General features: G+C 35.9%; 2 protein-coding genes across 2 annotated transcripts in view; both read right to left on the minus strand.

Moving 5' to 3' along the window:
- Positions 1-12,607, minus strand: part of LOC118826047 (E3 ubiquitin-protein ligase TRIM69-like) — a 20,017-nt gene extending 7,410 nt beyond the window's left edge. The window contains exons 1-6 of the mRNA XM_036596938.1: positions 12,571-12,607; positions 3,449-3,811; positions 3,012-3,341; positions 2,833-2,934; positions 2,177-2,214; positions 1,902-2,009 (exon numbers count right to left, since the gene is read on the minus strand). Of these exons, the coding sequence (XP_036452831.1) occupies positions 1,902-2,009; positions 2,177-2,214; positions 2,833-2,934; positions 3,012-3,341; positions 3,449-3,811; positions 12,571-12,607 (978 nt within the window). The remainder of the gene's footprint in view (positions 1-1,901; positions 2,010-2,176; positions 2,215-2,832; positions 2,935-3,011; positions 3,342-3,448; positions 3,812-12,570) is intronic.
- A 6,386-nt stretch (positions 12,608-18,993) lies between these two features.
- On the minus strand, positions 18,994-21,425 carry LOC118826048. Its single transcript, XM_036596939.1, has 5 exons — positions 21,347-21,425; positions 20,526-20,885; positions 20,209-20,412; positions 20,015-20,070; positions 18,994-19,110 (listed from the first exon to the last, which is right to left on the minus strand). The coding sequence occupies exons 1-5, from the start codon at positions 21,384-21,386 to the stop codon at positions 18,994-18,996; spliced, it is 777 nt and encodes a 258-aa protein (XP_036452832.1). The 5' UTR covers positions 21,387-21,425.
- Positions 21,426-22,638: the final 1,213 nt, after the last annotated feature.

Below are 22,638 nucleotides of genomic sequence, written 5' to 3' on the forward strand. Positions count from 1 at the left end.
ACATTGTTTGATCAAGTAAGTCAAGTTTCCCTAATTTGAGATCAGATAAGATTCCTAAATTAAGGCTCACTTTGTTTACTCTAGGCTCCCTGAAGCTTGCTACAACCACACACACAGAACCTAGCTCCACCTTTCAAAATAAAAGTCCACAGTAGAATAAGCCCTGTGAATGTATGCAGCAGAACAACTCAAAATTAACATGTACACATTCCTTTATAAACCAAATAAAACACTCACTATTATTATTTTTAACCAAACAGAACTAGATGTGCTCTAACACCACAGTATGATCTACGGCAACTGCAATAGTAAGACGAAGTGTAACAGTAAGTTAGTAAAATAAAAGCTTATTAGATTTAGGCATATTTGGTTATTTACTGTGGTAAATGATGCAGGTGAATCAGAGCATTTATTTAAATTGTCCTATTAATGACCAGAGCTGTAATTTTCCATTTCCTTTGGTCCAGGTGCTCTCAGAGCCGGAGCACAAATCTGAATAATTTTTCCAAATCAATTAAAACATATGGTTAAAATATGAGTGTGTTATATTCAAATCTTTTCTCACGTAAGACTAATGATTTTTAACAAAGTAATATAAAATCTATATTTAACTATGATCAAAAGTTCTACATTTCAGTTGGCTTTAGTTTGATGTTAACCCAAGGTGTGATACAAAATTGTATCACTGCAGACTAATCAGAACAGGTTTTATTGAAACACTGTTTCTTGGAATACTTAATTTACAGGGAACTACAAGGACATGAGTGGGTTAAAGTGTAAAAACACACATAACAGGACAACTACAGTAAAACCGGATTAATTGCTGAATTACAATACCATAAATTGGTCAAACAAGGACTTTTATTGTGAAACGTAATTCCATGTGACTCTCTCATTCTTGTGCCGTGTCCTCGTGATAAAAATAGCAATGGAATGAGGTTTAAACAGATTTGGGAGCTTCAATGATGATTAACTTGCATGCAAAAACACTTATGTCTGTAAAACAGTCATGAAATCATTAACATGCCAGCCGTCCACACCTGCCTTACATATAACACTGTTTGATCCAGAAACTGTTGTTATTTCTTTTCATAAGAGGTATTTTTTCTAGTGTAATGCTAATTTCCTTTAGCCTGTCAATGAGAAAGTATCTATGTAGGCTAATATTAGCCATATTAGCCTTAAGTTACTGATTATGTCGGATGAAACAAAAACGGCTCTTTATTGACCAGGCAGAAAGGCATATATACAACGTTTAATCCGCAGGGGAGGTCACCACCTGTAGAATATCACACTGTAGCCCTTTTGTAATCATGTACAATATCAGTCACTCTACCGTGTGCCTAAGACAATGTGGCTGCAAAACAGAAGCACACTTGATTTCACTTGTTCAATCAGCTGGTCTCAGTTTTCAAACAGTACTGACTCTTTCTACTGTATTTCTTAAAGAAGTGACCTTAGTTTCTGTTTGTGATGATCAGTATGATTATGTATTTGTACTAAATTCATACTAACCCCCTTTATCTGCCCATGTGAGCATATTCTCATTTAAGAACAGCCTTTATTTATAAATGCAATTTTATTGTCCTTTTTTTCTTTTTTTTTAAATAATGTGTACAAGAAGTAAATAAGAAAAAATCTACAATCAAAAACCCCAACAACAAACAACCAAAAGCTGCACTGTATTGTATCTGCTTATATGATTAGATGGTTTGATTAACTTGACTTACACAAATACGCCAAGCCTTTCTTGTTGTGTGATTTGCTAGATAAACATTATTGACTTCTGTTTGAAAGATATAGTGAAATGATTTTTTTCTGTAAATTAAGGTGATGACAATGAAATGAGATGACAAACATAATAAAACAAAAAATGTTCTCAGTTACATTTACTGTCGTACTTTAACCTGTGAATAAATATCTTGACTCTCCTTGACTCTGGAGGCTCTGGACGGAGGTTTCTGTGCAAATTTCAAAGTCACATAGTTCAAGGCATCTGTATCCTCAACCTGACACAGAACAAGAGTCATTACAAACCAGCAGAGCTCAGAATAGAAGTAGCATAAAATAGACAATAGTGTTACATGCTGTACATTCTAATACTGGAGTTTTTATATATGAAGAGTTTTAATATATGAAGAATTGAAGATATGTGAATGTAACATTCACATTTTACCTCATTTTTGGGGCTTCCTGGGCGACCACTGACAGAACCTTTTAGAAAAAAAGTAATTTTATAGATTTCATTATTTATTTATTTATTCAATTATTATAATTATTTATTTTCTTACATATACATTACTGTTAAAAAATCAAAGACACCTAAAAATCTATTTAGAAAGCTATGAAATTGCACAGTAAGTACTGATTGGCTCAAAAAACACTATTAGGATAAAACTACAAAACTTTAACACAATAAGTAGTGATTTTATATTTGACAGTGTTTTCATTTAATCATTTCAAAACCTTTCCTCGAGGAAACCAGTACTATTTGTAGTCATCATCCAACACCTGGTTAAATTAAATCAGAAGAGCTGGTGGTGGAATTTACTAAATCTATGTAATAGCTGGGAGAAATTGGGGGAAAAATCCAAATTTTTTTTATTTCTATTTTATTTCTTTATTTATTTGTATTACATTTATTCATGTTTGTTTATTATGTATATTTATGTTTACTATATATTGTTTTTACAATCACACATTTTTCACAGAGAATGATTTTAAACTATTTACTTATGTGCATTAGGCTTTTACACAGGACACAATTTAACATCAAATACTACACTTATTAAAATGAAAACACTTAAAGACAACATAAACATCAAAGCTGACCTTTTTGTTGTTTCTTACATAACAGTCCACCGAGAAGAATCATCACAATAAGAGATGCCATATTGGATGTTGTCAAAGCAACAATAATCCAGGTGTTGTTTTCTGAAAGCAAATAAAGTGAGTTAATTGCAGATCAAATGTAAGTTTCAGTGAAATTAACTTACAGAAGCTTTATTTACCTTTTCCTCTAGATTCACCTTCATGTTCACATGCAGCCACAGCACAGTAGTGAGTTCCAGCATCAGAGAGGCTGAGGTTTCTCTTGGGGAGTTTGTAGACACAGCTCTGTGTAGGAGAATCAGTCTCAGAGCTTTTCTCACACTCATCTCTGGTGTGTGGATGAATGTAGATGATTCCTGGATGAGATTCTCCTGATCCATGTCTGATCCAGTACAAACTGTGTTCTCCTGAACAGTTCAGAGTAACTGCTTGTACTGAACACAGGAGTTTAACAGGTTCTTCATTCTTGTTAGCAGATTCAGGTGGAGGATGATGGTCAGTCTTATCATCTTTAAAATAGATCAGTAAATGTAGACGGTAAAGAGAAATAATGCTAATATCAATAAACAGTACAAAACTACAACAACAATTACAGCGAATGTGTGAACACAGTTACCTGCAAACAGCAAAAAGGTTCCAGATATAAACTCTAAAGCAGCTGATTTTGCTTTTCCACAGAAATATATTCCTATATCTTCTTCTTTAACTCCATTAATGCTGAGATCAAACGTCTCTTCATCCACAGTGAAGCGGCTGTTATTAAATGCTCGACTAAATCTGTGCTTTACTTCTGGTTTAGATTCTTGTGGTGAGTTTGCTTTAATCTCAGCTTTTCTCACAACGTACTGAGGCAGTTTTCCTAAACTCTGTTGATACCAAACTAAATCGTCTTTGGCTGCTTTTTGTTCACATTTTACTGTCACTTGATCTCCCCGTCTCACTGTTTGTACTTGCAGATCAGTGATGTCAGACGTTTTCACTGAAAAAACAAAACAAAACAAAACAAAAACTTTCAAAGACTAAAAATTGCTAAAATAAAGCAGTTATTTACAGTTTTATGCACGTGTTTGAGCACCTTTGGTCAAATGACATGTTTTGTTGATCTTCCAAGTAAAAATAAGTGAACACAACATCTACAGAGAACACACTTCTGCATATTTTTAATACACAGTTACTGTTTATTTGTGGAATGTAACATATTGGCAAGAAATAAAATTATGGCATGTAAACCAAACACATAAGCAATATGTTTGTTCCATGTAGAGGTGTTTTTCATTTAAAATATCAATGAAAATATAATTTGACTGGAGGTGTTCAAACTTTTTCACACAGCTGTACATGTAGCAGTTATATAAACATATTAACCATTCAAAACATCACTTACCAGTTACAACAAGGAAAAACATCAAAAGCAGTCCAGACATTGTTCCTGTTTAGACAGAGAAGCAGTGAAATCTGCTGATCTCTTGTCTGTTCAGTAGTAAAAGAGGCCTCATGTGTGACCTGAATGGATGTTTTAGAGCTGTGAGTCATTTTGATTGGTCTGATAGTTTTCAGGAAATAATATTGTTCATACCAAATAAGAAGATTGAAACTGGGGTCAAAGAGGAAGAAGCAGAAAAGCCTTTTCTTATTTGAGTCTGTGATGATTCTGCAAGATTAATGTTATATTATTTTTTATATTAACACTACAGTTCAGATCTGAGGGCCAAGTGGAGCCGCAGTAATTGTGCCTTGATGCAACTGCAACATTCACTCACAATATGTTTGAATTTAACACTCACTTCACTGAGACTGAAGCTCATTACATAAACTGCATGTTTCCTGCATAGAACAGGGACTAAAATGCACAGTGAAGTAATGAAGCCACCAGCAAGAGAAAATCACAATCCAATGATTAAGAGATTGTATTGTTAACAAATTTTTAAAAAGTTTTCCTCACAAATATTATTGAAATCATAACTTGGTTGGTCTTCTCACATAAATACATCTGTTCCTGACAATATAAACAGTTATTCTGAGATTAAACATTCTTTCAGCACGTGTTCAATTGTTTAGATCCTAATGCTTATTTACAGCTGTTTTTAAAAAGGTAGAGGACCTGAAACTGGTGCAAAGTGCCCTCAGTTCTTAATGACTAAGCTGTTCTTCAAAAGGTTAAATGGGGACATATGGATGGGAATACTGCATGTCAGTTAGGTTTTGTTCTTTATAATGTTTACAGACACTAAAACCTGACATTAATTGTAATGTGTGTGTTTTTCCTTGAATAATTTATTTCAAAGTCACTTTGTGTCAGTAATCCTGGCCAACACAGCATCTTGAGAGCTTCTCTGGGATCTAAGCTGTCTTATTAGTGAACAGTCTGATTCTTTACACTCAGGACTATGTTTTGACAATGGAGTTTTGCCACTGGCAGATGGGTCAGTCTGTCACCCAGTTAGTAGGCACTGCTAACTGCAGAGGGTCACTAAGTGAACTAAGGGATTTTCTGTTGTGTGTTGAGATGTGTTATAATGGAGCATCTTCTGTTTGTGCTTCTGCTTTTGCCAGCAGTTTTACCAGACTTATGTCATAGCATTGATACATTGTCATATTTAGTGAACCTCTACAGCAAACCATGCAGAGACCTTTAGAATTCATCAGGGGCGCGTGATTCAAGATTTTAAAACACCAAATTGCAGAGGGATCCCCACTAAATATGATTTATCTGTCTGCAGTTTTTATTGTTACATAAAGTCATGCTTGTATTTAAACAATAATACTCATTGCAGTTATAAGTTTTGGTTAAAAAGTTTGTTACATTTTTTGAAACAATGGAAATTGTCCAATCAGGATTTTTTCCTTCATTGTATCCAGTCTATGCAGCGTAAAGGCATTAACACATTGGTTCATTCAGACATCAATAAATTATTTTAAACACATGTATAATTTCTTGCACACTAAATGTGATTTTCAGGACAGTGAAAATGCGACACTATTTTATTCTCCCTCTAATTGATTTTTAGCAATTTTTGTAGGCAACATGAAATCACTGACCAATCACTGCTGTCTCTGGTGTTGGCATGGCAACAACCAAGGAAACAGGCTGACTGTGTCCTAGCAAATACCAGATTTTTACAAACTTTAAAAGAATTATTTTGTCTTCTGCTGGACGGAGTTAGAGTCTCCAAAATCAGCTCATTGGGTTCAAATGAGTCACAGACGTCCAAACTAAATGTGAAAGCTGCTGAATGAGGCAGTGAAACCCAAAATGGAAAGTAGCCAACTTCACTGCTTGCCCTTTTATTATTACTACCTGTAATGTTTTTGCGCTTGACGACATTTTGCTCCTCTGTTTGTTTTTGTTGCAGCACAAACATCAAGGCAAGAAAAACAAACAAACAAACAAACAAAAAAAAACATTGTATCCAGTGTGGAAAGTTTTGATGTGGAGAAATTTATCTGAATAGCATTTTACAATGTTAAATAAGATGGTTCTTCAAGGGTTTAGTAAAGACTATACAGAACCATAACACTTAAAGAACCATTTGCATGCTTAAATGGTTGTTTGCAGGGTGAAATGGTTCTTCAGATTGATGGAGTGTTGTTCTATAGAACCTTTTCGAAAATAGTTCTACATAGCACCAAAAAGCGTTTTTCTATTGTTGTGTTGTGAGGCTTCACTTCTAGTGACCATATGGACAAAGTAAAGAGTTCATTTGCAAAAACAAATATCTCAATTTTAAATAATTTTCATATATCATGTTTTTTTTATTATTGTAAATTCTAGGTAATATTCATGTTTTGATTAAGTAAAAATAACTAAAAAAAATACAAGTAACTTTCAAAATTAAACTTTATTGATATCAAAATCAAGTGACTCCAATGGTCATTTCATGTTTCAGAGTTAAACAAAACCTTTTAATGGGTACAAATTACTTTTAAATGCAATACTTAACATTCTTTAATACAAAACAAGTTTGTGAAGTGCTGAAAATTGCAGTAAAAACAGGCCAAAAAAGGTTTATATTTATTAATATTTAACATTGATAAGATCAGAATCCTAAAATCCTAAAGCTGAATCTCAAATGGCTCACTGCTCTCTATATTGTGCACTATGTAAGTTATGAAATTTTGGCTTTTACACCCCGATACTGCACTTCATGTTTAGTACGGATCTGTGCACACATGACTGCATCCAAAGTGGTTCTTTGTTAGACTGTGCTCTGTTTATATGCAGTAGCCTTTATTTTAAGACCTACATACTGTACTTTGTAGGGAGAAGGGAGTCATTTGAGACTTTGCCTAAAACAGTTTGCAGCAGTATTGCATTACCTGACCCGAATGCTGCATGCTGATTCGCTAAATGGATTTACCGGGTTCTGCTTGAGAACAGCACTGGCGCTTGACTGTTTCCGCTGTAAAACATGAACTTGCAATGCTTTGACAATGGACAATAATGCCCTTTGTGACAAAATGTATTTAGGTTTCAGAATGAGATTTTTTTTGAATGTGTGTTCAAAATAACTCATGACAGTCAGCTCATTTTTTTAAAGGATGTTTAAGGTGGTAGTTCATTCAGGCTCCTGAACATGGCGTTGCACGATGATAATTGGGCTATAAAAAACTGCGGGGTGTGCGACAGGATTCATAGATTGAGAAGAAATCAACACTGCCAGTACTGTTTATTAACTACCACATCATAGCGAGAAACACAGACCGTTTCTGACCAATATATGAGAATATTTATTTTCCATAGTTTAAGATGCTCCTCTGTGGCTTTACCACATGCTGTGCTGAAAACAGGTTATTGGAGAAAGGTGATGTGAATTCTGACTGAAGCTGCTTTCACACTGACGCCCTGATTTACTAAGATCCCAAACAACAAGCACTAATGTGTGTGAGCAGCACAATAGATTGCGCAAGCAGTTAGTTGGGATGTTGCATGTGATTTAAAAGGATAACTGTGCAAATAAAGACATGCCAAAAGAAAACAATATTTTAATTAGACTTTTGCATGTGCTAAATATTCTTGATAGCATTATATAGAGTCACGAATATACTTAATAGAATAAGTGGGTCATGAGGAAGCTGGATGAGTGGATTTATTTTTTTTACACAAGATCAGGGGCATTTTAAATCAGAAATGAAAACGAAAGTGCTGATGTGTTATTAGGGTGGCCTTGTAGAACCTGTCGTATTTACGTGTGTCCAGATCAATTATTGATCTTCATTACAGTTCTGCCCTCTTCAGCTCCCCCTACAGTTTTTTTTGTGGAGTTTAGGTCAAGCAGTTAAAATAGCCACAGCAAAAGTTGTGGTGAATCTGTGGTAAATGAATTTGGATGTATGCTTTGCATCTTTGTTGTACTGGAGAAATCTAACTCCAACCTACTGCCCTGACACATGCAGCCTTATGTTGATCAGAGTTGGATGTAGAAATCCAAGACATAAGTCTTACAAAAGGTGACCCTTCCTAAGAGCAAGAGGAAGAAGCCTTTGAGAGGAACCAAAACTTAGAAAGGAGAACCCATCTGACTGACATGGGACAACAGTTATGCTAATAATAGTACAAGTTTACCAGTAAGATAAAGCGTGACTTGGATCAGACAAATGAGAGACTCTGAGAAAAAAGTTAAGGCCAAAGACAGTCAACAAAAATGTCTAGTGGACTGTCGGTTGTGTTAAGCATCATGCATATTGGTAGCATAAGCACAGGTTATATATATATGAACATAGAAGATTCAATATGATTTTAAGGTGGAATTACACCTTCCAGAAGCAGGTAAGGAGGGTTGACATATGAAAATAATTGCACATTATGACATGAGTTCAAGGGGAAGTGATGTTTGACAGGTGAATGGCACATGTAAGTGGCCCCAAAGTGGTTAAGGAGGTCCATCATTCCTCTAGTTCTTTTAAACTGAACTTCCTGACATCTTAATTATTGCCCTCTTAGTGGAGGTAGACATGACCTCCCTCCTTACTTTCACTGTAAGATCAATCTGATAAACACTTTTTCACAGCCTTACTTCCTCCGCTTTTCAAAGTGTGTCAATACTTCTGGGCAACACTTTACCTCATCTCTATGATCAAAGCTGCATTACTGAGCTCCACAAGCAAGAATTTCACGGTAATAGATATTTGGCATTGGCAGAAAGACCAGTTTCTCAAACAACTATGTGCAACTGCTTTGGGTTACTGAGTGAGTGCACTTGTATAGTAGGCCATCTTCCAGTTGTGCTTCTGCCACATAGATCAATTTTAAACTAAGTAAGAACTTTATTGAGTAATATAGAAAAGCTCTGTCTTTTATCCTCTGCAGATTTCTGTGCAGTATCTCTGTAAAAAAGCTGTTATCAAAGCAAATACAGTTGGTAAAGTGAGACCTCGTCTAATTAGAATTAATGCACACGCCAGATTATCAAAAATAACTATGGTCTTCAACAACAAGCAAAACATCCTTGAACTTTGGACTAAATACATCATTCACACTGACATGTTAATAGTCCTTGTGGCAATTAGTCTTCTCTGTTTAACACTTTGACCACAAGCCAGCGTCTCAATGTTGCAGTGTTTTCTGCTGTTCGTCCACTTCATCAGATTTCTGCAGTAGTGACTGATAACATCTTCCTGTTAATACAGAAAAAGAACAGAAAGAAGAAACATACATGCCTTCAGACATGATGATGTCCACTCTACAAGAAAAGAATCATGATTCACACAGCTAAAATTAATATTCTGCAGTATCTATGAGACATTAATGGAAATGGCGCTATTGTTTCAAGCCACACTAAAAAAAAGCAGCTCTTGGTTGCCTGAGTGAAATGTGTACAGTGGCTCCACATGAATGATATATGTTACATCAACATAATTACTCTGTGTAGGTACGTAAATAATTTGACTTGTTGTAACATTACATTTGTGTGGAACCGATGTACACACCAGTGCACCAACACAAACTTCTTTAATCTGCTTAGTCACTGAAACAGTGAGCCTAAATAATACAATTTTGCAGCAAAACACAAGAAATAATGTAAATTATGATGTTAAAGTGACTAAGAAAAGATATGAATCAGAACAACCTGTGGGTGAATCTGCCATTTGCTCCTCCCCATAGTTATCCAACAACTGAGAGAAAGCAGAGAAGGAGCACAGAAAGTATGCCATATAGATTTACACTATGTAAAGGTTAGAGAAAGAGAACAATGAACACTATTTAAAATAGTTCTAAATGGTTGAAAAGCTAAGTCGTTGCCTTATTGGCTGTTAAAAACAGGAGAGGACAAATGAAGCTACTGACTGAAGCTCAACATGCTTATAAAAAAGCAAACAGAACTTTGTACAGTCACTCATACACTGTTAGAAATAAATGTACTGTACAGGTACATCTTTCGTTCATCAAAGTACAAACAATATAAATGTACCCTTAAAGGTACAACAGTGGTTTAAAGTTTATCCAGGTGAAAAGAACATATAATAAAGAGGATTGGAGGTGAGACGGGGTTTGTGGAGCCAATACTACTAACAAATATAATTTCAGTGGATTTTGATACAGTTATGTTCCCTGACTAAAGGTACTGAGATGTACGCTTGAGGGTCCCACCCCAGTGACAAGAGGGGAACTGCCCCACTGACAGTTTAATACCTTTTTTTCTGAGAAGTGTAATGGAAATCACAATGATACATTGTAACATTATTAGGAGGTACAATAAATATATTTATCTGTTAAAATCAGTGTTTAGTGCCTCCAATTAAAACGTCTTTACTTTTGGCTAAATATAATAAAAATGTGCAGCACTGTTTGTGTAACAAACAGACCAGCAAGGACTACAACTTTGACAACGAAGAGCCACAGAGTGGAGACGTCACCTGCATGGAAAATAAATAAATACATACATACATACATACATACATACATAAATGCAATGTTATGCATCATGCCTTCTAGGATTCGAATCTATGTATTAGATTCTATCAATGAATATGAAGTTACATTTTGTTTTTCCAAAAGCAGAAGCTTTATTTACCTTTTTCATTAGGTCTAGCTTCATGTCCACATGCAGCCACAGCACAGTAGTGAGTTCCAGCATCAGAGAGGCTGAGGTTTCTCTTGAGGAATTTGTAGACACAGCTCTGTGTAGGAGAATCAGTCTCAGAGCTTTTCTCACACTCATCACTCCTGTTTCCATGAGTGTAAATGATTCCTGGATGAGATTCTCCTAATCCATGTCTGATCCAGTACACACTGTGTTCTCCTGAACAGCTCAGAGTAACTGCTTGTACTGAACACTGGAGTTTAACAGGTTCTTCATTCTTGATGGCAGATTCAGGTGGAGGTTGATGGTCAGTCTTCTCATCTTTAAAATAGATCAGTAAATGTAGAAGGTAAAGAGAAATAATGTTAATATCAGTGAACAGCACAAAAATACAATAAGAACGAGTGCTATTTCAGACCAGAAATAGTTTAACAGCTGAAGGAAACAGCTTTGCTATTTAAAGAATGAAACTGAGGTTAAAGAGAATGAAGCAGAAAAGCCTTTTCTTATTTGAATCTGTGATGATTCTGTATCTGATTAGAATGTAATATAGATTTATACATTAAACATTACAGTTCAGATCTGAGGGTCAGATGTACAAACAGGTGCAGGTGCAGTATGAAATGTGCCTTAATGTGACTAAAACATTCACCCACAATATGCCTGAATTTAATATTCAGTTTACTAATACTGCAGTACATAAACTGCACATTTCCTCACCCAGTAACTGCTCACTTGTGAGGCTCAGAGATTAAAATGCTCAGTGAAATAAAGGAGCCGCCAACAAGAGAAAATGAAAGTTCAGTGATGAAGAGAGAGCAGTGATAATAAATCATTTTCCCCACATAAACATTCTACAGGGATGTAATTTTGCTCCAGCTTAGACAATAGTTTGTGAAATGATTACACAGACTGCATTCTCACATACGTACATCACTTCCTGAGAGTTTAAACAGTGTTATTCTGGTATTAAACATTATTTCAGCCCATATACTTTTTTTGAGACTCAGACTTTTGAGTTTAGTACATCAGTTCCTAAAGATTCAACTGTGCTTTATAAAGTTAAATGGGCAAATATTAATGGGAGTTCTGCATGTTAATTAGATTTTGTTCCTCAAAATATCCAGGCAAACTAATAACTGATAATCGTGGTTATTGTAATTCCTTTTTCTTTTTCTTTCAAAAATTTTATTTATCTAAAAATTAGTTTTTTCTAATAATTCTTGTTAATTCAATAATTCTTGACAGCGCTGCATGTTGAGAGCATCTTTGGGATCTAAGCAGTGGCGGTTGCTTTAAGCCAACACAGGAAGCACAGCTTCCCCTAAAATTTAATCTATGAACAGGGCACTGAAATGATCAACAATGCCTCTGTATTGCTTATAACCAGGAAAGTGTCCTGAAAATACCTACATAACTATGAGTACTGTTACTGTAGAGATAATTTCCTTGAGTACAAGTAAAAGTATTAATAAGGGAAATGACTCAAATAGCGGTGAACATGCTGTTTGTTGAAAAACTTGTTGAGTAACTGAGTTACTTTTTTTGTAACTTTTCCCACTGTCTGATGAAACTTACTGTGGGTCTGATGTAATAGTCCATGAGGCTATAGTAGCATTCCTTTGCTTTCAGATTATCTCCAATAAGACTTTCTCTGGCAAAGCTTCTGGCTAAGCAGTGGTAGGTGTTCGTTCACTGTGGAAGGGGCCTTGTTTACTCTGGGTAATGACTTGGCAGGTGTTGAGGTACTTCATGTTCCCGAGGGGAGTTTAAAGGAATAGTTTGGTGAAAAATCGAATCGAAACCTTAGATGCGGCTGATCAGGCAAGACATGTTTGGTATCTGACATTTGCCTTTCTAGTTTACAGTGAGAGATGCTAAGCTAACATTGCTAACAGACAATGGTATTGGATTGTCACCAAACTCATCTCTGTAAATACACGCCCAAAAAGTCTCTCCACCTGCTCAAAGTGCGTCCATATCTTCATTTGTTTCACACAGACTCTTTGATGTGGTTTATAACATGGTATGACTTACTTTAGTCTATAAAGACAAAAAGTAAACTTTCTAGCAAAGGTAAACGGTGGGGCAGCCATTGTGAGTATCCAGAACCACTTTTACCTCAGGACAGTATATGGTATTCTGTGCAAGCTGGCCAAAAACAGGAGAAGGGATACTACTGAAAGGCGGAGCTACGTGAATTACTAAACACACAGATGGTGTGTAAGGTAACCTGGCAGAGAAGCTAAGCTAGTGTACAACCACATTTTCACCTGCATGTGTTCAAACTTCAGTACACACATGAGGAAACGCCTCAACTGGTTGCTGGACCCATCTGTGTCTTGCTGGACATATCTGTGACTGCTCGTATGACAGGAATTGAGTTTACTTGCTGAAAGTACCAGGTGATGCCAACCAAGATTGAGTGTCTCTGTTGTGGGGAGTGGGAGCGATTGGTGCCAGGGCTTGATTTTGAACTCCATTTAAAAAGCATGTTATTTCTACAGTCAAACTGTGTAAGGCAATGTTTGTCAAGCATGTTAGCATGACAGTGGCTAAGTGAGCAGAAAATGGAAATAAAGTTAACAAAGAATAGTATGTGCCATTTGCAACCTTTCTTGTAATCATCAGGTTAGAAATGATCATTGTTTTTGAGGTGGAAGCTGGATTCTTATTTGTCAGCTAAATTTCACGTCCCACCTTAATACTGCAGCAGTTACTGGCACCTGTACATGCACAATGATGAAACTGCTGCACCATTTAAGGTGGAATGGTGAAATTTAAATAAGCTGGCAGGGTTGGGATAGCTACTGAAAAATAAGTAGTTAGCTACTTTGTAGCTACTTTCCCAAAAGTTGTAGCTAGCTACAATTTGTCTGCTTTTTGAAAAGAAGTGCAGTAGTGCACTTTGGCTACTTTCAAAGTCCGACTGTCAGAATGTTTGTGAATCTCCACCTGACACGCCAAACAAGCCCAACTGACAATATGAACAAGACACTGCATTTAATCATGTACCAGAAAGAAACATACAATTGAAAAACTGCAAATATACAAAACGATCACCAAAAAGTAGGTTTAAGTGTAACCAACAATCAATTTTACACAACCAAAGGCAAAGTCAATCATTCCAGGTTTTTCCTAACAAAAATCAGCAAAAATAACCAAATACAAACCAACAACTTTGTGCAAATCACGGTTAACTGTTGAAAAATAACTCCTCCAATTTAAACATTTCAGCAAGATCTGTACAGGCATGACATTCAGAGTCCTTTATTAAACTTCAGCAACACTTTAGCCTCAAAATCATCATCATTGACCCTGGTTCTGTTTAGGGAATCATGCCTGAATAATCTCTCCACTGCTGCAGAGCTGTTGCGGCTCCACAGCAGAACTAGATTTTTAGGGAAAATAAAATAATCTCCTTTACTATAAAATCATTGTAACACACAGTTCTAACACAGTCTTCACAATAAATGGTCTTAATCGCTGGAGTTAACGCATAACCGCTAATTCACCAACCTTTAACGCTGAAGACTGACGCGCAGACTGCTGGACACACAACACTGCAGACAACGAAAAGGCAAAGAGAGAGATTTAAGATGAACATCGATAATTTGGAGATGAACGGACTTTATTTGCATTTATAAGCACTGGTTTCCTGACACGTTTAATCTGCAACAACTTGCGAAACTGAAGTCACTTCTCATTCACCATCTTCTTGTTCGAATTCGCTTCAGGCACCATTTAAGGTGGACAATGAGAGGTGACTTCAGCCTCGTAAAAAGTCGAACATTGAGAGACATTTCACAAGAAACTCGCGGAAAAGTTTGCTGAGATGCAAGAAAAGCAGCTATAGCTGAGCTAAAGGTCAAAGCAGAGCAAGCTAAGTCTGAGTTTTATTTAATTTTTATCCTGTACTCATACATCAGCACATACTGAGACATACTTACAGCCAAGATAGTAAAACGGACATAAAATGTCATGCCTCCCAAGGTGGTTTCATTTTTGTTGAAAGGACAAAATGGCTCCTCTTAACATTTCGGTTGAGACCCCTGAGCTAAGCCTACTAGTAAGGGGTGATTATCGCATGACCATTTGCTCAAACTGTCTGCGGCTCAGTCAGGATTGCCCAGTCGCCACCAGCCCAGTTATTGACCGCGTTCTATGGCAGACATTTTGTGACCTGAAGTCTGTAGCGAAATTGTAGCGAAAATTATCATTATAGCTACACAAAAATTTGTAGGCACTTCAGCTATTAGCTACAAAAAATGTAGTTAACTACAAAAAGTAGCGCACCATTTAGCTATTCCCCCATCTCTGGAAGCTGATGAAGAAGAACTTCAGTGTTGTACTGATACTTTTACTGAATGGCACTGTTGCTAGTTTGTGGTTCGTTGCCAAAAGCCACCATTTTTATGTTTTTTGCATCATTAGGGATTTAGTGGTAACGTACTAGTCTACACCTAGATTTCTTTATTCTGTTTATACAAAATAGAGCGCAACAACTCATTTTATAGCTTTATCATTATTCAAGATGCAGCTTCTGGCTAACTGTCTTGTAGTTATGAAGCCTCAGCTATGCTAAAAAACAGAAACGTGATATCTGCTTAGAGATAGAGGAGTACTTTAAAGTGCACATATTTACAGAGATGAGTTTGGGACAGTCCAACTCCAGTGTCTGTTAGCTGTGTAACAGCATCTCCTGCTGTAAACTAGAGAAGCAGATGTCAGATATCAAACATGATTTTTCACTGAACTATTCCTTTAACATCTGATGTGTTCTTACAGTTGGCCTAAGGTGACGTACTGAGTCAAGAGTTTCCTTCTACTTTTCCTGCATGTGTTGTTACGCCTGCTCAGTCTCGCAGACTCTGTGCTGTGATAGATTTGAATGACACTTGTGTTCTGAGATTGCTGATGTTATACCAGATGAAGTAAAAGGCTTCAGCTAAACCAGAACAGAATTCTGGTCTTTTTTCTAAGCTCTGAATTGTTTGATGTAGGTTTATATGATATTAGAGAACAACTTATTGCTGCACAAAGAAAGACTTGTCCCTTGTGAAATATAAGGATACTGCTAAAGACGACAGTTATAGACCAGACAGATCTGTGACTTATTTTTGGGATTTTGGCTTCTTAAAGTCACAGTATACGATTCTGGAGAACAACTGTTAAATTTGAGCTCAACAGCAAAACTAGTACACCCATCCCTTCAGTGCTCCTTCAGAAGCTCCATCCCTCAAATTCATGGACGTGCGTTGTCAGGGTTAACGACTCTGGGCTGCCACATTTGTTTTGTTAGATCTTTGTGGTCATAAACCCATTGCACACTTTGCAGGGACAAATACCATGATATAACATTAGAGCGACACAGCAGTACTGTAATGTTAGCTAGGTTGTGGGTTAGCAAACTCTCGCCACAATTGCTGCTGCAAAGCTAGCCAAGCGCTATCACCAACATTAGCAAATGGACAAAGCAATACTGACCTATTGGTTCTGTGAAACAGCAAAAGTAACTCAGTTCTGTCAAGCAGAAACAGAGCAACTTCCTCATCCTTTTTTTATGCCTTTCAACTCTGCTGAAGTCAGATTTCTATTTTCCAGCTTCCTGTTCAAATTTTCCCATCCCACCTTAAATGGTGTAGCAGTTACATTCTGGTGTCTCAGCTTCTTGTTCAGCGGTGCAGAGACGTCAGAAAGCTGACTTGGCTTTGAGTTTGGCTTCTTATTTGCACTTTCCTGTTCCACCTTAAATCATGCAGCAGTTCCATTCTGGCACCTGAACATAACTGCTACACCATTTAAGGTAGAATGGTAAAATTCAAACAAAAAGCTGAGGCACCTCATATACAGATTGTTATCTTATCTCATTCTTTATCAGAGGCCTTTTTAGGGGGAGGTATATTTCACTCTCCCAAATAAAAATACAAAAATGTCAGTTGCGTGGGACCCCTCTTGTCACTGGGTTGGTACCCTCAAGGTTACATCTCAGTACCTTTATTCAGGGAACATAATTGTATCATAATCCATTGGAATTTTTTCTGAGTTGTATTGTCTCCACACAACCCTTGTTTACAGGATTTTTACTTTAACAAATTTTTACTTTGTTCTATTTAAAACATGAGGTCATGAAAAGGTATAAATGTGTACTTTTCCATTGGCAAAAACATCTTCACTGTACACAATTGGACCCTAAAGCCACTGTTGTACCTTTGAGGGCACATTTACATTGTTTGTACTATGATGAACAAAAAATGTACCTGCACAGCTTCTTCAGTCTAAAATTATATCTGTTTAGTCACCATAAAAACTTCAGTTTGGACTGAATTTTGGACAGAAACTATTACAGAACAACAGTTCTTAAATTCACATTCTTATCCTAACTCCAGATAAGAAAACAGTATTACAATAACATCCTAACTGAACAGAATTTCCTACATTTTGTCCTAACCTTAGGACAACCAAAGAGGTGTCTTAACCATTTGTGTGTATCATTTTATGCAGAGACAGGCAGCATAGTTCACTATAACTAGCCTAATGATGTTTCACCTATTTACATTGAAAATTATGCATTGACTTATGCGGTTTTTTTTTTAGGAAAAAGTTTTACAGTTTCTCTGGAATCTGGTTAAATATTCATAGACTAGCAGACTACAGTTGAGTGCTTGTTGTGTGAGCCAATGATGTCTCAATGCCCAATGTAACCCTTTCAGATCCACATTATGTTCCAGAGTACAGGGATGAGCTTGCTCTGTTAATCTTCTAAAGACGGCCATACTTTTATGATATATCATATGTTTACAATAGTTTGTAATTGCTCTTTACTAGATATGTATGATGCCCATTGCAATGCACACTGATTCTGAAGAAAAATGCAATGTTACTAAAGCAGTTTAATATTCTGGATGATCAGTTTTCATTTTGGGATGGCTACCAGTATTTTTTGGGACAGTTCTGAAAAAACTGTCTGGAGTGAAAAAAAAAGTCTGGAGCAACATTTACTGGACATCAGGCTTTTGCAATGTCATTTTGAGTCCTGCCTGGATGCTGGACTGCAGACATTTACAAATGTACTGTTTGTCCTGCCTCAAAGCTCGGCTTCTGTATGTGATCATTGGTAGAGCTCTGAAATTCAAGGGCTCTAAGAACAAATTGCCAATACTGACACTGCAAAGTACCTGACTGACATTGTCCCAAACTAAAAATAATCTGCTTTTTATTACACACTCAGTGCTGCAGTGATTCAAAAATTAGCACTGGCATTCATGGTTACACAATACAATACAATATTTCACATTGCCCGGCTCTACTATCAACCTTAACGTAATACAGCTGCTTTTGTAGTTCTACTAAATACATCACATGCATTTTAAGCTCATTTTGGAAGTAGAAAACGTGTCTGTACAATCATTACCCACAGTATTAAAAACATCCACTCAATGACTCACTTTATAAGCTCCACCTACCTGATGTATTCTGTAAACTGTATACAATATCACTGTGCACAATATCACATTGTAGCCCTTTTGTAATCATGTACAGTATCAGTCACTCTCTACCTCATTCATCATTGGTCAGTTTCTGTCTTATCCACAAGGGGCTGGTGTGCCTAAGACAATGTGGCTGCAAAACAGAAGCACACTTAATTTCACTTGTTTAATCAGCTGGCCTCAGTTTTCAAACAGTACCGGCTCTTTCTACTGTATTAACCTTATTTTCTCTTTGTGATGATCAGTACGATTGTGTTTTTATACTGAATCCATACTAACCCCCTTTATCTGTCCATGTGAACATATTCTCATTTAAGAACAGCCTTTATTTATCAATGAAATTTTATAGTCATTTTTTTCTTTTTTTAAATAATGTGTACAATAAGTAAATCAGAAAAAATATACAGTTAACAAAGCAACAACAAACAACAAAAAGCTGCACTGTATTGTATCTGCTTACATGATTAGATGGTTTGATTAACTTGACTTACAGAAATACACAATGTCTATCTTGTGTGATTTGCTAGATAAACATTATTGACTTCTATTTGAAAGATACAGTGAAATGATTTTTTTCTGTAAATTAAGGTGATGACAGTGAATTGAGATGACAAACATAATAAAACACAAAATATTCTCAGTTACATTGACTATCGTACTTTAACCTGTGTATAAATATCTTGACGCTCCTTGACTCTGGGTGCTCTGGAAGGAGGTTTCTGTGCAAAATTCACAGTCGCATAGTTCAAAACATCTGTATCCTCAACCTGACACAGAACAAGAGTCATTACAAACCAGCAGAGCTCAGAATATAAGTAGAATAAAATAGACAATTGTGTTAACATACTGTACAGTATTTATATATGAGGAATTGAAAATATGTGAATATACAAATTTTACCTCATTTTTGGGGCTTCCTGGGTGACCACTGATAGAACCTTTAAGCAAATAATAATTTAATCAATTAATTAATTAATTAGTTAATTAATTATTGTAATTATTTATTGTCTTGTCTATAGAGTACTGTTAAAAAGTCAGACACCTTAAGAACCTATTTAGAAAGCTTTTTAACCGCACAGTAAGCACTTATTGTCTCAAAAAACACTGCTAATATAAATACAAAACATTAACACAATAAGTAGTGATTTCATGTTTGTCAGTGTTTTCATTTAATCATTTCAGAACCTCTCTTTGAGGAAACCAGTACTATTCGTAGTGATGATCCAACATCTGGTTAAATTAAATCAGGAGTGCTGGTGGTGGAATTTACTAAACCTATGTAATAGCTGGGAAAAGAGGGGGGAAAAAATCCAAAACCAAACGTTTTATTTTTTTTGTTTGAAATTCTTTTAGAAATTCTTTTTATTTCTTATTATCTATTCTTGTTCATTTTATTTCTATTTGTATTACATTTATTCATGTTTGCTTATTTTGTATAGTTTTATTTTGTGTATTTATTTTTATTTTATGTGAGTTTTTTTTTACAATCACACATATTTCTCAGAAAATGGTTTTAAATAATTTACTCAGCTGTGGAAGACTTTTGAACAAGAAAAAAAATAGCATCAAATAGCACACATATTAAAATGAAGATGCTTAAAGACAACATAAACATCAAAGCTGACCTTTTTGTTGTTTCTTATATAACAGTCTACCCAGAACCATCATCACCATAAGAGATGTCATATTGGATGTTGTCAAGGCAACAATAATCCAGGTGTTGTTTTCTGTAAACAAATAAAGTGAGATAATTGCAGATCATGACTTGTCAGATAAGAGATTAAAGAGTCTTTTAACTATTTGAAATGTAAGTTTCAGTGAAATTAACTTACAGAAGCTTCATTTGTCTTTTTCATTAGATTTACCTTCATGTTCACATGCAGCCACAGCACAGTAGTGAGTTCCAACATCAGAGAGGCTGAGGTTTCTCTTGGGGAGTTTGTAGACACAGCTCTGTGTAGGAGAATCAGTCTCAGAGCTTTTCTCACACTCATCTCTGCTGTGTGGATGAATGTAGATGATTCCTATTCCTCCAGATTCAGGTGGAGGATGATGGTCAGTCTTCTCATCTTTAAAATAGATTAGTAAATGTAGAAGATAAAGAAAAGTAATGCTAATATCAGTGAACAGTACAAAACAACAGTAACAATTTCATTTACAGCGAATGTGTGCACACAGTTACCTGCAAACAGCAAAAAGGTTCCAGATATGAACTCTAAAGCAGTTGATTTTGCCTTTACACAGAAATATATTCCTGTATCTTCTTCTTTGACTCCATTAATGCTGAGATTAAACTCTTCATCCACAGTGAAGCGGCTGTTGTTAAATGCTCGACTAAATCTGTGCTTTGCTTCTGGTTTAGATTCTTGTGGTGAGTTTGCTTTAGTCATAACTTTTCTCACAATATACTGAGGCAGTTTTCCTAAACTCTGTTGATACCAAACTAAATCATCTTTGGCTGCTTCTTGGTCACATTTTACTGTCACTTCACCTCCCCGCCTCACTGTTTGTACTTGCAGATCAGTGATGTCAGACGTTTTCACTGGAGAGACAAAACAAAACAAAAACTTTCAAAGACTAAAAAATTGCTAAAATAAACCAGTTATTTACAGTTTTATGCACAAGTCCGGGCACCTTTGGTCAAGTGACGTGTTTTGTTGATTTTCTAAGTGAAAATAAACACATCCTCTACACAGTTCTGCATATTTTACAGTTACTATTTATTTGCTGAATGTAACATATTGGTAAGAAATAAAATATAAAATGTGGCCTGTGCAAAAATTATGGCACATTTAATAGTTTATGTCTTATTTTATTCCATTATGTTAAATAAACAATATATTTGTTCTGTGTAGAGGATATGTTTTTTTTTTTGTTTTGTTTTACTTTAAGATATCAATGGAAATTCAGGTGTTCAAACATGTGCATATGACTGTACATGTAGCAGGTTGGTAACATGTTGTTTGTGGTGTAAATATATTAACCATTCAAAACATCACTTACCAGTTACACAGAGGCAAAACGTCAAAAGCAGTCCAGACATTGTTCCTGTTTCAACAGAGAGGCAGTGAAATCTGCTGGTCTGTTCAGTAGTAAAAGAGGCCTCATGTGTGACCTGAATGGACGTTTTAGAGCTGTGAGCTGTTTTGATTGGTCTGATAGTTTTGAGGAAATATCACGTGGCGAGTGCTATTTCAGACCAGAAATAGTTTAACAGCTGATGGAAACAGCTTTGCTATTTAAAGAATGAAACTGAGGTTAAAGAGAATGAAGCAGAAAAGCCTTTTCTTATTTGAGTCTGTGATGGTTCTGCAAGATTAATGTTAAATTATTTTTTATATTAACACTACAGTTCAGATCTGAAGGCCAGATGCACAAAGTGGAGGCGCAGCAGTAATTGTGCCTTGATGCATCTGGAACATTCACTCACAATATGTCTGAATTTAACACTGAGACTGAAGCTCACTACATAAACTGCATGTTTCCTGCATAGAACAGGGACTAAAATGTACAGTGAAGTAATGAAGCCATCAGCAAGAGAAAATCACAATCCAGTGATTAAGAGATTGTATTGTTAACAAATGATGTTTTCCTCACATAAACATGAAATGATAACTTGGTTGGTCTTCGCACTTACGTACATCTGTTCCTGAGAATATAAACAGCGTCATTCTGATGTTACACATTCTTTCAGCACATCGCTGCTGTTAGAAGAAAACCTTGTATCTCCATTTTTGTCACTTTTCAGTTTTTGATATAATTTGAAAATGCCTACTGCTCTTTACATTGTGTGTAAAATTCCCAAAATGACCGGGAAAGATGTCTGGTTCCACTGACTTAAACCACAAAAAAAGTATAGTAGTTTTGTTCCTTTTCCTGTAAATTTATCATTTTGGAGATACAAGATTTTCTTCTGACAACAGGGACATGTTCATCTGTTGAGATCCTAATGCGTATTCATAGCTGCTTTTAAAAGGGTGAAGGACCTGAAACTGGTGCAAAGTGCCCTCAGTTCCTAATGACTAAGCTGTTCTTAACAGGTTAAAGGGGAACATATGGATGGGAATGCTGCATGTCAGTTAGTTTTTGTCCTAAAACCTGACATTAATTGGAATGTGTTTTTTTTAATAATTTATTCTTTGAATAATTCATGTCAAAGTCACTTTGTGTCAGTAATCCTGGCCAACACAGCATTTTGAGAGCATCTCTGGGACCTGTCTTATTAGTGAACAGTCTGGTTTTCTATATTCAAGACTGTTAATTTCACAGTAATGGAGTTTTGCTACTGGCAGAGG

This window comes from Colossoma macropomum, unplaced genomic scaffold (genome assembly GCF_904425465.1).
Source record: "Colossoma macropomum unplaced genomic scaffold, Colossoma_macropomum, whole genome shotgun sequence".
NCBI classification, from domain to species: domain Eukaryota; kingdom Metazoa; phylum Chordata; class Actinopteri; order Characiformes; family Serrasalmidae; genus Colossoma; species Colossoma macropomum.

Bases quoted from the DNA above. Each gene is read 5' to 3' on its own strand.
- LOC118826048 (XM_036596939.1), bottom strand. From the start codon at position 21,386: ATGTCTGGACTGCTTTTGACGTTTTGCCTCTGTGTAACTG. The intron at 20,071-20,208 runs GTAAATCTAATG...ATTTGTTTACAG, and splicing joins GGCTGCATGTGAACATGAAG to AAAACAACACCTGGATTATT. The intron at 19,111-20,014 runs GTGATGATGGTT...GTTCTGTGTCAG, and splicing joins CCAATATGACATCTCTTATG to GTTGAGGATACAGATGTTTT.